The 16,158-nt window shown below is 38.9% G+C and overlaps 1 protein-coding gene across 2 annotated transcripts in view; it reads left to right on the forward strand.

Moving 5' to 3' along the window:
• The window catches only part of LOC109108374 (polypeptide N-acetylgalactosaminyltransferase-like 6), a 224,313-nt gene that overhangs the window by 178,769 nt on the left and 29,386 nt on the right, over positions 1 to 16,158 (forward strand). For both annotated transcript variants that reach the window (XM_042716527.1, XM_042716526.1), the window contains exons 6-7: positions 8,191 to 8,376; positions 14,907 to 15,090. In XM_042716527.1, coding sequence (XP_042572461.1) covers positions 8,191 to 8,376; positions 14,907 to 15,090 — 370 coding nt within the window. The remainder of the gene's footprint in view (positions 1 to 8,190; positions 8,377 to 14,906; positions 15,091 to 16,158) is intronic.

Below are 16,158 nucleotides of genomic sequence, written 5' to 3' on the forward strand. Positions count from 1 at the left end.
CAAACACCATTCCCATAAGCATGCAGGGGGTCTCCCATCCAAGAACAGGCCAGGCCCAAACCTGTTCTGCTTCATTGGTTTGCCAGCACTTGGACACTTGGCAGTACATGCAATGTTTTAGTTGCATGGCATTCATGGTGGAGAAAAAAAAAAAAAAAAAAAAAATACATTTTGAAACCTAAAGATGTCCAAAACTTTTTTTTTTAATTTTAATTTTTTTAAAACCAAAAAAGTTGCCATGTGGTTTTTTCTCATTTTTTTAAAAGACCTTTTTAAGACATTTTCAAATGCGTTTTAAGCGAAGTTTTAGGGAAGAAAAAAACTACTTATAGTTGCATTCGTTTTAAGCGAAGTTTTAGGGGGGAAAAAAACTACTTATGGTTGCATTACAGGTTTCATTGAGTGTCATCACAAGAATAAGACAAATATTTTTGGGAAATGTTCCATCTAGATTTTCAAGTTTGTGTTGATGAAAGAATAGCTACTGTTTGTCCTTGATGTAACAAAAAAATGAAGAATAAATGTCATTGTCTGGTTTCTTTCAAACATGCACAATACTAATAGGCAGAGTGACATTAATTCTAGTTTCCTTGTGTCTCGCTCACTGTGTATCCACCGCAGAGAACGTGGAGCGGGTTGTTTGGCTAGTAATCAGCATGTGTAGGGCTTCATTGTTGCTTGATGTGCTTTCCGCTCCACACCGAGATGTATGACCTTGTCTCTTTTAATAGAGCCGCATTGAGTGACCGGTGAATCTTTCAAACAAAACCTGCCTCGTGTGGAGGCAGCCTCTCCATTAATGAGGGACCATTGCAGGCGCGCGCTTTCCTGCCGCGTCCAGAGAGCAGCCGCATTTCCCCCTCAGCGATAAACAAATGGATGCTGTGATGTGAGCTCTATGAGAAGATGGGAGGGAGGCTAATGGAGGGGCTTCACCTTTCTGTTTCCCCTGCCGCTGTCTAGCCTCACCAACAATAGCCTAGCCAATTACCCACCTGCCCTCTGATTGGACAGCTGCGGCAGAGAGGGTGCTGGTCATCACAGTGGAGAAGTCACACCTCTCTTTGCCTTGCCAGTTATTCCTGCTGCTCTTGTCCACAGGCAAACAAAGTTGGCAGATCAATAGGATCGAGGCCGGGTCTTTGTTCTAAGGCTATAGCAACCATGTCTGAAACACAAGCCGAATGCATTATCATACACCCTACGCAGCAAACTTTGTCAGAAGAATATCAGTTGCTGTCCTCGCACATCAGTACATACGTCTTCTTTAACTGCGATCGCCCACACAATTCCTCTACTTCCGCTGAGAATCTATGGTCAGTTCACTTGTCCTTTTTTCGTTTTTTTGACATTTTAATGGGTTAATAAATCTCAGCGTTAAAGTTTGAGAAGTTTGACTTTGAAATTCATTTGAAATGATAAGAGAAGAAAACAGCCTATTCTGAAACAGTAGACATGTACCTAAACAGGATATGCCGCCTACTCAACCCAGAGTCCTGTAATCTTGTGTTGAATCCTCTGGACAGCAGACTGTTGTGAATGTCTCTCTTTAACCTTAAAACCCAACATACTGTAAGCCTTTCACCTCCAAGGTCTTCTGTTTCCCGGAGTCTCTGACTTGTGTTCAGCAGGGAGAGGAATACAGAAAAATAATAAAACTTCTTTTTATTTCCCTCCTTCTCCATTTGAGATGTTTAATGTTGCATGAAAAACCTTTCCTTTAGCGACAGATAAAATGATTGCTACCGAGTAGAGGTTTGGTTGTAATTATACCCTCAAAGACCTCGTCCTTTCATACTCTAGAATTGATTGTGTTGAATGTTCAATAGGCAATTGAAAATGTATGTTTATTGTTACCAAATGTGTACTGCAGTATTTTGCCTATTATTTGGAAATGTTACCAGCGTAACCAAAAAATTAAATTCCTCGTCATTCAAAACGTCTCCTGTTGTCTTCCACTGAAGAAAGAAAGGTTTGGATTACCAGGACTGTGATTTTTCATTTGTGGGTGAACTATCCATTTAATCAATGAAATTACTGACAGAAACGCTTATTAATGAAGTCTTTACATTTTTTTTAGCAATAATGAAGACGGGACAAAAATGCACATCATGACAGTAATTAAACCGTTCTATTAGAACATACTGCTGATGAAACGATGACAAGAAAACTTAGACTAAAAGATATTAATAATACACTAACAATGTTATTTGAAGAAGTGAAATCTAGAAAGTGTATGATTGTTTCAGATAATCCAGTCATTGTCAATAATGTCAGGAATTGCTCCATGAAATTAAACTGAATGAACACAGCAGCTCAGATCATTCACACATTTTTGTTAAATGTTATGTTTAATATATAAAAATGTATGTTTAGTTTAATTTTGCACTTGTCGAACTGAAACATTGTTCTCATCGACTGAAATTTAATGACAAATTTTAGTAACATTGACAAATTAGTTGATAAAACATGATAAAATATTGATTATATTTTAAGGAGTTTTATTATATTTTATAGTTTATTTTATTTTTTTGTGAAAATACAAAAACAGTTCCTAAACTGTGTCAAAATAATACTGTCTGGTAATGAGTTTTTTAAAGTAAAACTGAAAACCTTTTTGATGGTCCTCAAGTCGCTGAAAAACAATCCTGGAATGAATTATGTTGTGAATCTTGTTCACTTTGTGTTCAATACCAATTTCGATTTTAATTGAGGTTAGACTCACATATTAATTCACTAGCAGCATCTTGAAGGCAATCTAAAGAGGTTTATGGCAAGTTTTGCAGAGAGGAACAACACTTAAAAGTTGTCTTGAAGTTGTTGTTTTTTATCTGTTAGCTTGTCGAATTATGAACTTTTACAGTTTTTTTTTTTTGGTGCTTTGATGACCACACTCTGGACGAAACGTGTCTCCCGGCATTTGAGACAGGTTTATTATTACAACAAAATAATTTGCCACATTGTCAAGCATTGTTAGACATTTCCCTCGTTCTACGTTCAGGATCCCTTTGGGTTTCCTGCGCAGGCCTCATTTTCTGCTCCTCTTTACAGTGGCATTGTAATAAATTGGGATTGAGTTTGAACATTGATCTCGCTGCAGAGACGGATTTATGAACGGTTCAAGGGAGTGCATATCTCCCCCCCGAGGAAAACGGAGGTTGAGTAAATTGAAGCCAACAAGCAGGGCAATAAGGGGGGCGGGTGCCTTTCTTTTATTCACACAGTGGCCAACGGCAGGCTTCAAAAACACACAGTGTATTATAAATAAAGGCAGTGGCAACGGAGCGCTCAAGGTGCCTGTGCTTAGCGGATGTTTTATTCTCTGTGCCTGTTCTCTGAGGGCCACAGACGAATCCTGACTACAATGTCAGCAGCATTACTGGAGCCCAACAACACGCATGCCGAGACAAAACAGCTAATTCATTCACTGTAATGAGTCCATTACAGCAAGCCTGCACTAGCTAAATCAAAGCTAGTGAGGAAAAAATACTTGGTGAGTGATGCAACATGCCAAGATAGATAACCCAATGATGCATCATGTCAGAGATAGGCCACTTGTTTATCTTAGAGTAACTGATTGATTTGCAGGGTTTTGCAGGTCTAGGATTAGTATAATGTAAATTAATTAAATCTTAAGTGAAGGAAATTACATATGCTGTTTTATTAAAGGGATAGTTCACCCAAAAATGGAAACAGTGTCATAATTTACTCACGCTCAAGTTATTCCAAACCTGTATGAGTTTCTTTTTTCTGTTGAACTCAAAAGAAGATACTTTGAAGTCAGTGGGTTACCAAACAGTTGATGGTCCCCTTCAACTAACATAGTATGGAAATACTACGGAAGTCAATAGGGACCATCAATTTTTAAACTTATACAGGGTTGAAACAACTTTAGGATGAGTAAATAAAGACAGGATTTAGATTTTTGGGTGAATTATCCGTTCAAGTTTGGGGTCAGCAACATTTTTTTCATGTTTTTGAAAAGTGTCTCTTATGTTCACCAAAGCTGCACCATTTATTTGGCTAAAATACAGCAGAAACAGTTATTTTGAATTGGAATGATTTTTAATTTTTTTTTTTTTTTTTTTTTTTTTACTTAGTGCATTCTGAAGCAAAAGAAATCTGCTTCAGTGTAGAATAAATATGTGATTAATTCCAATAAATCTTATATTAGTTTCTCAGCAGCATTTCTACAGTGTCTGTAATTGCACATAACACACAAACATCCACAGACACACACAATGTCTTTAGCATCCAGCTGTTTTTGTTGTACAAACTTACATATTTATGTTCCTAATTAACTTCAGAATTTGAACTCTTGTGAGGTCTTTGAAAAGCAAATTTTCAAATTGTTCTTTGTTTGTATGTATGTGTGGCTCAATTGTGTGTGTTGACCCTATTAGATATTCTGTGTACAACTTTTTCTTTTTCTTTTTTTTTTTTATTATGCCACCCCCCTCACCCCCTAAATAACCTTAGAAACTCACTTTAAAGATCAGTGTCCTTTGATAGTTTGCAAAAAAAAATGATAGCAAAGGGCACCATATGGTCAGAGCTGCAATTATTATCTTTTATGCCTCTCAGCTAATAATAGGGGATATTCTTTTGTCTGCCTATTACCAACCACACCAGTAAAACAATACGGTTCTAAATGAGTTCACGCAGTAACGAAGCAACAATTAAAGCAAGTGACTCATTGGTGTGAATCTCTGGCTCGTTAAGTTTGAATTGCAGAGACAGTGGTAATTTTAGCCCCTCTATAGCTCTCGTATCAAAGAAACAAGCTCTAATGAAGCACTGGGTAGAGAGTCTCACATATCACCAGTGTCGATTTGAAAGTGATTTGAAGGGTACAGTGCGGGAAGACGTGCTTCTGTCTCAAAAACTATCAAAACCTTGAATGAGGCAAGTGGTTCTCGACCATCTGTCTTAATGACAGACCACCAGGGAAAGAGAAAAATGAAATTCTCCACCCAGGTTGGGAAGGTAGTGGCCCAGAGAGGTCTGTCTGCAAACCATCAAAGCAGAGAATGCGCCTGCCCTTCATCATGGCTTGTCAGCCATATGCCAGCGGGATACGAAACTTTGCCTTTCCCTCATAACTGTTTATTTGTCACTTCCTTCCCCACCGCTTGGCCTGCCACGCATCAGCACCAATGATTTATGACCTCGTTTAATCAAGCGCTCGTAGGACATGGAAAAAGAGAGAGAGAAAACCCACCGACACTTTCGCTTCTGTGAGCCACTTACACTAACAATGGCAGCCTGGAAAAGTTTTGCGAGTCTCCTCCCCACCTCAGCTCAGTGGGATCAGAGTGCAGTGGCAACTCATATTGAGGCTGTCACTTTTATTGGGGCCATTTGTTTGAAGGCCAGACACCCTGGGAGTTGAGAAGAACAGAGAGAGCGAGAGGGAAAGCAACAAAAAGAAAGGGTTGAATGCAACTTTTGCGCTGGCAGGTGACTTTGTCGGAGTTTAGTAGACAGAGAGGATGCAGCTGGAGGTTCCCTGAAGTGAGTTTGGCTTCTGGCCTGAAAGAACTGAACAAGAGAAACAAGCACGCATGCACACACACATTGCTGTTAGACATCCACCAGATGAACGCCCCACATACTGTCTCCCCATCGGCTAATATACTCTTTTATTTTTCATCACAGATGTCCTGCTCTGTTTGGGTTGTTTATAATTGCATTGGAGGCCTGCAGTGAACTCTCTGTACACAAACCAGAAACTCTCTGAGGGTCTGAAGTGCTTCTATCATTAAGTTGCCAATCTTTTCAGTGTCATATTAAAAATAAATGTCAGTGCTGCATTTCTGACACAATGGGTCTTCTTTGGAGTTTACCGGAGGTGTGTAGACATTATACGTGTAAATATCATGTCACATGGGTTTATTGTTAAATAAATTCTCCCTTAAAAACAAAAAAGAAAACAACATAACACTTTCATAAATAAAATAAAATTGGTTGAAACAAATTGATTAACATTTTCAGAAATAAAATAAAATGAATGATTGTTTTCATATAGGTTTCCTGAACTCTCCTGCATATCGCCACTGGTTTAGATAAACAGCCTGCCCCAAACTCATGCAATTGGTTGAGACAATGTTGTTGCAGTATTTTCAAAGCTTTGTAGAGTTATCGTGTGTGCACACCAAAAGTGAATTTAATTATTTGTGTGAGTAGATTACATACAAAGTAAATGCAAAGACGCGAATAGATGCAAATTCATGCCAGGCGAAGTGAATGATGCAAATTGGGCATCCCGATTGCCGAAAACACACGGTATTCGTCTCAATCGCATCTTCAATGCAAGTTGAAAAATTTCAACTTGAGCGAGAAATTCACATGACGTATTGTCACACAAGCCAATCAGCGAAAGAGCTTATTGACATGTCCAATATTACATGTCCAGTTATATCAGAAAATGGAAGACAGCATTGTTTTTATTCATGTGAGTGGCACGAAAAAGAGCAAGTTACACAATACAAATATTCGCTTCTCTTTTGGTGTGCACACCCCATTAGGTTTCAGTGGAAATTGTGGCTTACATACATTCTTTCTGCATTTCAAGCTTACAGAATTGCATAATTATTAGGCAAGTTGATATTGTGATCTTATTTTTTTCAAGCACATTATGAATACGATTTCTAAATAAAGGCATGTCCATGACAATGAAATGCTCATTGGCTTAGAAATTATGCATGCACTGTAAGTAACTGAAACTATTAAATATAAAACTATTTCTGATGTGTTTGTATATAATTGGATGAAAAAAAAGAAAGTTATTACAGATCATTACTGTCATTTCTGAGTACTCTAGTTCTCAAGTGCTCATGATCATTCCTATAAGGGACACCACAGCTGTTGTGGATGTATGTAAACTGTTTATAGATGCATTTTGAAGACATCTCTTTCAGGATTCATGAAGCTGGAAGAACCATTATAGCATCTTTAAAGTGAAAACTTCAGAGGTTTTTAAATGTATGAACGATTCCTTCTTGAAGTCAAGCATAGCACACAAACCTTTCAAAGCGTGACTCTTTTCATGTGCATAACTTTAATGATGCCTGCTTCACGGCTTTCGTATGTAATGAAGAAATTCACCGGTCCTTCCAGTTCAAACCTTCCATCAACACATGGCTGCTGTACCTAATGGATTTATGTTATTGGTGGTAATTCAAAGCCCATGTATTTGGTACCTCCAAAGCATCTAATCACACAAAGTCACATGGACACACACATACACTCATGCACACAGCAGCTGGGAAGCGGTGATTGAGTTTGTGTAGGTATTAATGCTTTGTATTTGAATAATATGCAAACGGTTGACAAGCTGCAGCAAACTCCTGCTGCTTCTGAAAATGAACAAACATTAATGTGTGGAAAGATAAGACTTCCCTCCTTTTTTTATTCCTTTTGAAATGACTGCCTTTGCTGTTTCTTTGTGCTGTCACTGAAAGGGGTCAAATACATTACCCACTCCCTGACTAACACTGAGAAAATCTACTTTTTCCATCTGTTTCGCTTTTCGTTTGTGTTTACCTCATATTCACATAATTAAAGATGTTTGTGCATCCATATTGGCTGAGAAACATTGCATTGAAAGCTGATTTCCAAATGTAGCAGTGTTGGGCATAAAAGATATATAAATTTAATGAGCTAATGCAGCAATTCTTGAGGATTTTGTCATAATTTCACTATGTTCAGTTTTGTAAAATGGAAATTTACTTAATCCTTTTGTGTGACTAAATGAATCATTTTTATTGCATTGACTGAAACATGGGCACTGAGTTCTAGAGTCGAGCCTTCATGGTAATTTTTGGTTAAGAAAACTCATTTCAACATGTAGAACTACTGCAATTGAATCAAGTTTAACCAAAGAATTAACATTGGGTCTGTTTGTTCTGATTAATATTCTAGAAACGAAGACATTCAACAATTCATTTAAGTGTTAACAACGGAGGAATCTTATGGGGTGTTAAACATTAATGCCCTTGAATGGGGCCACGAGAATGGAGGAACAATTCCGAGATTAAATTACCGCACCACTGCACCGCAACACACAATCAATCTCCCTCCTTTTTCCTTTAACAGAACACAAGCCTAGACGTATGTCATTTCCTTTTTTCCCGGGGCATTCTTTCTAGTAATTTCTGTCTTTTTTTTTTCTCTCTGCCACTTTTTCAGAGCACCTGAAGGCACATCTGGAGGAGTACATGTCCAGATTTCCTAAGGTCCGTATCGTGCGCACCAAAAAGCGAGAGGGTCTGATTCGCACACGGCTGCTGGGAGCGTCGGTGGCTAGAGGAGAAGTCCTTACTTTCCTGGATTCTCACTGTGAAGCCAACATCAACTGGCTGCCGCCCCTGCTCGGTGAGTCCAGATAAAAAACTGCCTAACCTTGCGGCATCACGTAGCCACAGATTTCTCTGTTTTTTTATGCCTATCACTGTGAGAAAACACAAGCCACTGAAAATCCCACAGAATGTTCTTTGTGCTTATCTTTCTCTTTTGAATCTAGCAATTTTACCATTCAATTGCTTTTTCCCATCCAAAGTCTTTCCCCCTGCAGTTGGTTGATTAAAAAAAAAAATCCTCCATCTCCTTGTTTCTTGTCTGTGGCTTGTTCCTTTTATTACAGAAAAAACCTTTCTTGTTTTCAGACTCATTGAGGATAGAATCTATAGCGTATCCTGCTGCGCCACATGAGCATTGCAAATCCAGACGGCTTTTGATGAGCATGACCCTGTTATAAGACGTTTTAAAATGCCTGCTTCAGCAAATGTTTTGCACATATCTATGCTTATTGATCTGATGCAAGCTTGGTTTTAGTTAATAGGCTTGATCTGTCTGTTTTTTTTTTTTTTTTTGCTGGGCTGAACATCAGGCCATCGTCCCAGAGATGTGGGCACAGCACGGCGAGTTCTAATTGGTTACAGTGAGCTGCGTATGTCCATTGAGAGGCATGCTGGGATGCGGCCTGGCATGTATGATTAGAGTAGAGTTGATGCACAAGCGCGCAGCAGGTACTGTCTCGCGGGCTGTTTGAAACAGAGCTCTGATCTGTAATGTGAAGGACTGGGCTCCACCAGTCTTCTCATCAGACCATTGCTTGTTAGATAGTATGCAACCAGACTATTCATAAATGATGTTTGACCAGATACACCTAGGTTTCATGCCTTTAAAAAGGAATGACCGAAGGAAACAAACTTTTGCACAAGCACAAAAGTGTACTTCATGTTTTATCAAGAACTCTCCAGGAATTATGGCATACAGTAGCATGGTTAAATCTCATTAATGTCTTCCTGTAGATTTATTTATTTTTTTATAAAAAATAAACCTTTGGGAGATCAGAGAGTGTTACTCAATAATATGTGCCTCTGTAGAAGCCACAAGGCTGTGTGAGTTCAGTATCATTAAAGATGAATTTAGGAAAATAACTTCTGGTGGAAAAACTACATTACCCATAATTGTAAAGAGAAGTCCTCCTTGATTCTGCCAATAACAGAAGTCATTGTTACCATGAGATCAAGAACCCAAATAAAAAAAAAGAAACACACACTTCCATGAAACATTGTGAGTGATGTAATCAATAAAAGACTCTCCTTATTAATTTAATTATTGTTTTATGTCAGGCAGCTTGCCAACAGCACTTGTGCCACCAGCTTTTACCTAGAAAGTTGTTTAAAGGTGCACCAGACTGTAACGGTTTGTGGCTAGAGAGAAGCGCACGCAGGAGTAAGTCAATAGAGAGTATTTAATTCCGACTTAAACTCAGGAGAATAACCAGGATAAATGATAACCACAAACATCTAAGCTCAATCAAAGGAACTTGGGAGAACACAGGGCTTAAATGAACTTAGACAAACGAGATAATTAATAAACATAGGTGGAATCGAATGAACTAATCAAGAAACACACTAAACCAAAGCAGAACATTAACGTGACATATAGCACCTTCCCGGAAGGAAAATCCCGAACAGGAACAGGGCGGAGACAAGGAAAGCGGAAGGACCATCCCGTGCAAAACCAGGGAGTGGGGCGCGGGTGCGATGAGCCTTCGTGGCCTTCAGGAACAGGGCGGAGACAAGGAAAGCCAACAAGCTATTTCCATGCCAGAAGGCCATAGAGGATCCGGCCATTCAGGAGGCCATGGAAGATGAGCCTTCGTGGCCTTGTCCGGGTTCCCCAGACATATGGCCCCTCCAAATTTTCTTGGGGAAAACTAGGTGTTTCCATGCCAGGAGGGATTCTGGAGGGCACTCTGGAGGAGCGGGCACCGGAGGGCGCTCTGGTCCTCATCCTCCTTTTCTGGGCTGAGGTTAAACAGGATACTGTCGGCTCCTGGATCAGCGAGATGAAGAAGACTCAGGTTTGAAGGAGAGCTGGACAGGAACAGCTAAGATGAAGGAGACTTGAAAGTGAGAGCTTTCAGAGTGGAGCAGCCACTGTTTCTGGGCTGCTGAGGTTAAACAGGATACTGTCGCTATCCTAGGGCTTGAAAGTGAAGTGGCCTGTGGGCTTGAGAGTGGAGCAGCCACTGTTTCTGGGCTGCTTGAGAGGAGCGGGCTCTTTGGAACGTACATGGTGAGCTGAAGCGCCCACTTGCCTCCAAATGGGAACAGGACTACTATCCTCCACATCAACAAGGAACTCAGAGCCATTTAAATTGAGAACAGGACTACTATCCTCCACATCAACAAGGAACTCAGAGCCATTTAAATTGAGGACATAATAAAGCCAACGGGTCCATAACAATAGTCAAGAGAAACAAATTATCGTCATCGAGTCCCATTCGGAAGCAGGCATTAACCATGTGATCGCTCCAGCTCACCAGATGTACTACACTCAGGAACTGCTCCACATATCGTTCCAAAGGCTGTCCTGCTGGATGTTCAGGAGAAAGTCCTCAGCCAAGTCCATCTTTTTTGTAGGTCCTGGCAGGTGTAACAGAAACACAGGGAAATCTAAACCAAAACAGAACATAAACTTGACACAGACAGCACAATGTGAAATTTAGCTTTAGTTACAGGATTCAATGACAGAAAATGAAAAATGAGCCATCACAGACACTCCTATACAGATGGTATTAACTTTTATCAGAGGACCACTAAAAAACAGTCATTTCATCAGTCATTTTTACTTAGGTTGTGTGAAAATGCACAAGCATGTGTGATTCATTATCATAAAGTATGTCTGAGAAACACAAATTTAGCTGACCTCCTCAGAGTAAATTTTTCCCCTTTGAATAGAGCTTATGTGTTCTATAGAGAAATCCAGCATCTCCAGAACAACTGAAATTTCTTTGTGCCGGAATTGTGTCCTTCTAAGTGTGATCTGTGTGTCCTTTGTCTTCAAATTGTTTTAGAAATGCACTGAAATGTTGTTACAATGTGCAGTCTGGTCTGCCTGGTTTGATGCTGTTTTGTTACTCTTACAGAAATCGGTCCAATCTAATTCAGAAATCTCTCCTTAGTCTTCCTCTAAATTCTTCTTCATTTGTCTTCGTCAACTGGGCAGACGGCAGATGGAGTCCTTGGTTTTCAGATTAGACTACTTAAATACATCTGCAACAGGATAAAGAATCAAACAAAGGATTCAGCCCCAGTAAGCGCCACAGCAGAGCGGGTTCTTATGGTAGGAAAGTGGATACTCGGTGCCAGAGAGAAAACAAAGGCATGATATGTGAATGTTGGCAGGAGAACGCAGGTGGTTGTTTGTGCGGTAGCTTTTTAGGAAAGCCTGTTCTTGAACTGACACACACACACACATAAACAAATGCCAAGCCAACAGCTCGACAGAAAACGTCCTTTATCCTAACTAATGACACAAAGCTGACAGTAAATTCTTCATGTAATCATAACAGCTATTCGTAGCATTGCACTGCAATGCATGTATTCTTGTAATTTGTGCTTAGTGGTAGTTAAGCTACCGGTATACTAACAGAATTGCTTGTATTCACTATACAATAATAGAAAAAGCACAGAAAATTGTCTGCTGCAGGAGAAAGCCAACAGATTATACCCCCACAGCTCTTGACTGGCTAGCCACTAATACTAAGCACAGTTGAGCCTGACTAGTATTTGGATGGGAGACCTCCTGAGACCTGGCTAAATTGCTCTGACCACACACCAGTTATCAGTGGAGAAGACAGTGTTTTGGTTGCTGTCACATCATATGGGTGGATGCTGGATGTTTGTGGAGGTTGATGACTAGTATTCAAAAAAACATAATATCTACATACACCTTATTCCAACTTTTTGAATTTGTGTGATATGAAGATCCCTTTAAAAGGGTTTTGGAAAAGTTTTACCATATTTTCAACATTTATTTTGGCTGCTTTTCAAATGCCTTTTGCATATTGATTTTACTATAACCTTTCTCCCACACTTAGGGTGCAAGCCGTCTTCTGGTACTGTCAGGATTTACTAAAGATGCACAGTGAAGAATTGGCGCTGAAAAGGCGTGGACAGTTATTTTTGCGCCTGACCTTATTGAATATGCATTTATAGGAGTTTCTCTTTCAGGTGCAAAATTTATGGGAGGAGAGTATTAAAATGAATCACGCAACGCAATTTACTAATATTTGCGCTCGTTGAAATTACTGGTATTTGCGCCATTATTTATACAGAGAATTCCCTGTTTTGGAAGTGCACTTTGCTGCTAATTTGCCCTGTTTAGGAAATCTGGCCCTTAGACTTTAATCTTAAACTGTGACAATTCATAATAAAAATATAAAAATATGAATTGTTGCATTTAATGTATTAAACCTATTATAATATATAAAAACAGTTAAATACACAGTTTCAATATTTCTTGTGTAAAAAAAAATATCAAATATCAGTTTTTCAAGAAATATGAAAATGTGAAGTGTCGGTGAAGAGCTTGAGATGAAACAAGACATGATGTGTGTAAATAAAGAAACATAAAAAAAATTATTATTATTTTTAGTGTAAAACATTTTCTTTTCAGGCTGCATAATTTTGTTGAATTATTCAAAATGCATGAAAATATTATTTTAAGTGTTTAAGACACTTTTTAAAATTGCAAGACAAAAGTGTTCAAAATGTCATTTCCATCAAAGAATGTTAATTAACGCATATTTTGAGATGTGGTGGAAATTATTCCGTGGTGGGAATTTTCATTACTTTCAGGTGGAAGAAAGAAATCATTCTAATATGCTGAATTGGTGCTCAAGAAACATTTCTTGTAATTATTGTTGAAAACATTTGTGCTATTTAAGGATTCTTTGATGAATATAAAAAAATAAAAAATGTTTGGAAGAGAAATACAAATATCCCTACTGTTATTTTTCATAAATTTAATGCAGCCATGCTGAATAAAAATGTATATCAATCAATAAATCATATAGCTCAAACAGCATACCATAGTGCTATAGCAATGCCAAAGTCAGGTTTTATTCCCAAATAATGGATATACTCATAAAATATCTAATTTATATGCAATGTAAGTTGCCTTGGATAAAAACCAAGCTCATTTAAGTCTAGTAAAGTATGTTTTAAGAGACTTAATTTTCTAATATAAAATGATCATTCATCAGGAATTATCATTGTGAGTATGACTAAAGCACTGAGTCTTGCAATGGTCATTGCAGCCTCAGTTTCAGACAGACAGAGACAGCTCTTGGGTTTAACCCTTAAATGCATACCCCGGGTCTTTAGCGACCCGGCACATCATTCTCTACCCTCTCCCTCCTTCATTTTTTTTAAGTTAGACATCAACTTTCTTAGTATTCCTCAATCTATTAATTATAAACAATATTTAAAAAATACTAAAATATAAAAGAATGCCTGTTTTCTGATTAATTTTTGGTAAAAAGTAAATAGGGTAGCTAGAGACCCAAAGTATGTAAATGTGTAACTATATTTACATATCTGATGACTCAGTATGTGCAATGCATCTTTTTCCTCAAGGTGGCACTGTTTGATACACAATGATGACGTGATGTTTCACTCATAATTACCGCAGGCATAAAACAAACGAATATCATCAGCAAAAATTGAAGTGGTTTGAATGGCTTTACTGCAGAGTAATTACTATACGTAATGAAATATAAATGTCACTGTCATTTGATGCTGGATGTGGTGAATAAGCTGCCAGTGATCAAAATACTGAATATGAAATCATTGAAAACGATAGTTTTGGGAATATGGCTGAGATGGTGAATATGAGGCAGATGCTGAATGTACTGTGGAAGTGCGCTCTGACAATGACAGCGATGGTAAAATCATCTGCTCAAATTGAACCCTTTTATGTTTCAAAAGGTAACAAAATATGCTTTATTTTATTCTTCTGTAATTGTTCTTAAAATATCAAGAGAGTTTTTTGCTATTGCAGCAGTTAGAGATCCATCCGTGCTGGATATATAGGTCCGGGTCACTAAAGAATGCATTTAAGGGTTAATCTTCATGATGTATTTGTTTAAGGTGTGTGGTGTTGTGTGTTTAAGCCCATGTTCCAGGTCTGTTCATTCTCTTTTGCGTTCTCTCTGCGATCTCCATGGTCCAGTAGTGCAGTGGTGTTGAGGGAGAGTGAGGGTGACAGATCTGGGACGGCTTAGCTGCTGCTGACTGACAGAGATAGAGTTAAGGGCCGAGGGTCCTTTCTGCTCGGCCCTCAGTGGAGCAAACCTACTTTGAAGCGCTGTAATTGTTTCTAATCGCCAGGCGGCTTTAAATTTTACAGGGTCACCACACTCAGCCAAGCAGAGCAAAGGAGACCAAGTGATCCAGGAGAGGAGGGAGACTCCTGAGAGGCGCTGCCTCCCCTTTCTTTTCTTTCCTCCTCTTCTCCACGCAGTGTTTGTGAAGAGACGGAAATGGTAGATTTCTAGCTTTACCTAACTTATCTTCTCCTTTTCCCTTCTTGCCTTCTGCCTGCAGACCAGATCGCACAGAACCCCAAAACCATTGTATGTCCCATGATAGACGTGATTGACCATAACCACTTTGGATACGAGGCACAGGCGGGGGACGCCATGAGGGGAGCCTTTGACTGGGAGATGTACTATAAACGCATTCCCATCCCATCAGAGCTACAAGGAGCAGACCCCAGCAACCCATACGAGTGAGTGAAATCAGTCTTACACTGTTAATTACCAATGTAAATTAAGTCTCTTATACTCCCCAAGGGGCCAGAGAAAAAGTTATTTTTACTTGAAATGATTTATAAAAATAAAAAAAGTTTTTACAAATAATAGACACACTGTGAGACCCAAAAGATTCAAGTGCATCAAGCAAACAAGTCTGTCTAGCATGTTCACATAGATAAATAATGGAAAAGTAGTGTAGTGGAATGAAAAAGCACATTCTTCATTTAATTGATCAAAATTACAGAAAAATATTATTCTATTAATATTTTGTTTTAAAATGTATTGCTATGATGTCAAAGCTGCAGCCATTCCTCCAGTCTTCAGTGTCACATGATCCTTCAGAATTTTCTTCAGGATTCTTTGATGAATACAACGTTGAAGAATACAAAGAAAAATAATTTACACTCACCTAAAGGATTATTAGGAACACCGGTTCAATTTCTCATTAATGCAATTATCTAATCAACCAATCACATGGCAGTTGCTTCAATGCATTTAGGGGTGTGTTCCTGGTCAAGACAATCTCCTGAACTCCAAACTGAATGTCAGAATGGGAAAGAAAGGTGATTTAAAGCAATTTTGAGCGTGGCATGGTTGTTGGTGCCAGACGGGTCGGTCTGAGTATTTCACAATCTGCTCAGTTACTGGGATTTTCACACACAACCATTTCTAGGGTTTACAAAGAATGGTGTGAGAAGGGAAAAACATCCAGTATGCGGCAGTCCTGTGGGCGAAAAGAGGAGAATGGGCCGACTGATTCAAGCTGATAGAAGAGCAACTTTGACTGAAATAACCGTTACAACCGAGGTATGCAGCAAAGCATTTGTAAAGCCACAACATGCACAACCTTGAGGCGGATGGGCTACAACAGCAGAAGACCCCACCGGGTACCACTCATCTCCACTGCAAATAGGAAAAAGAGGCTACAATTTGCACGAGCTCACCAAAATTGGACAGTTGAAGACTGGAAAAATGTTGCCTGGTCTAATGAGTCTTGATTTCTGTTGAGACATTCAGATGGTAGAGTCAGAATTTGGCGTAAA

The sequence above is a fragment of the Cyprinus carpio genome, chromosome B1 (assembly GCF_018340385.1).
Source record: "Cyprinus carpio isolate SPL01 chromosome B1, ASM1834038v1, whole genome shotgun sequence".
In the NCBI taxonomy this organism is placed as follows: Eukaryota; Metazoa; Chordata; class Actinopteri; order Cypriniformes; family Cyprinidae; genus Cyprinus; species Cyprinus carpio.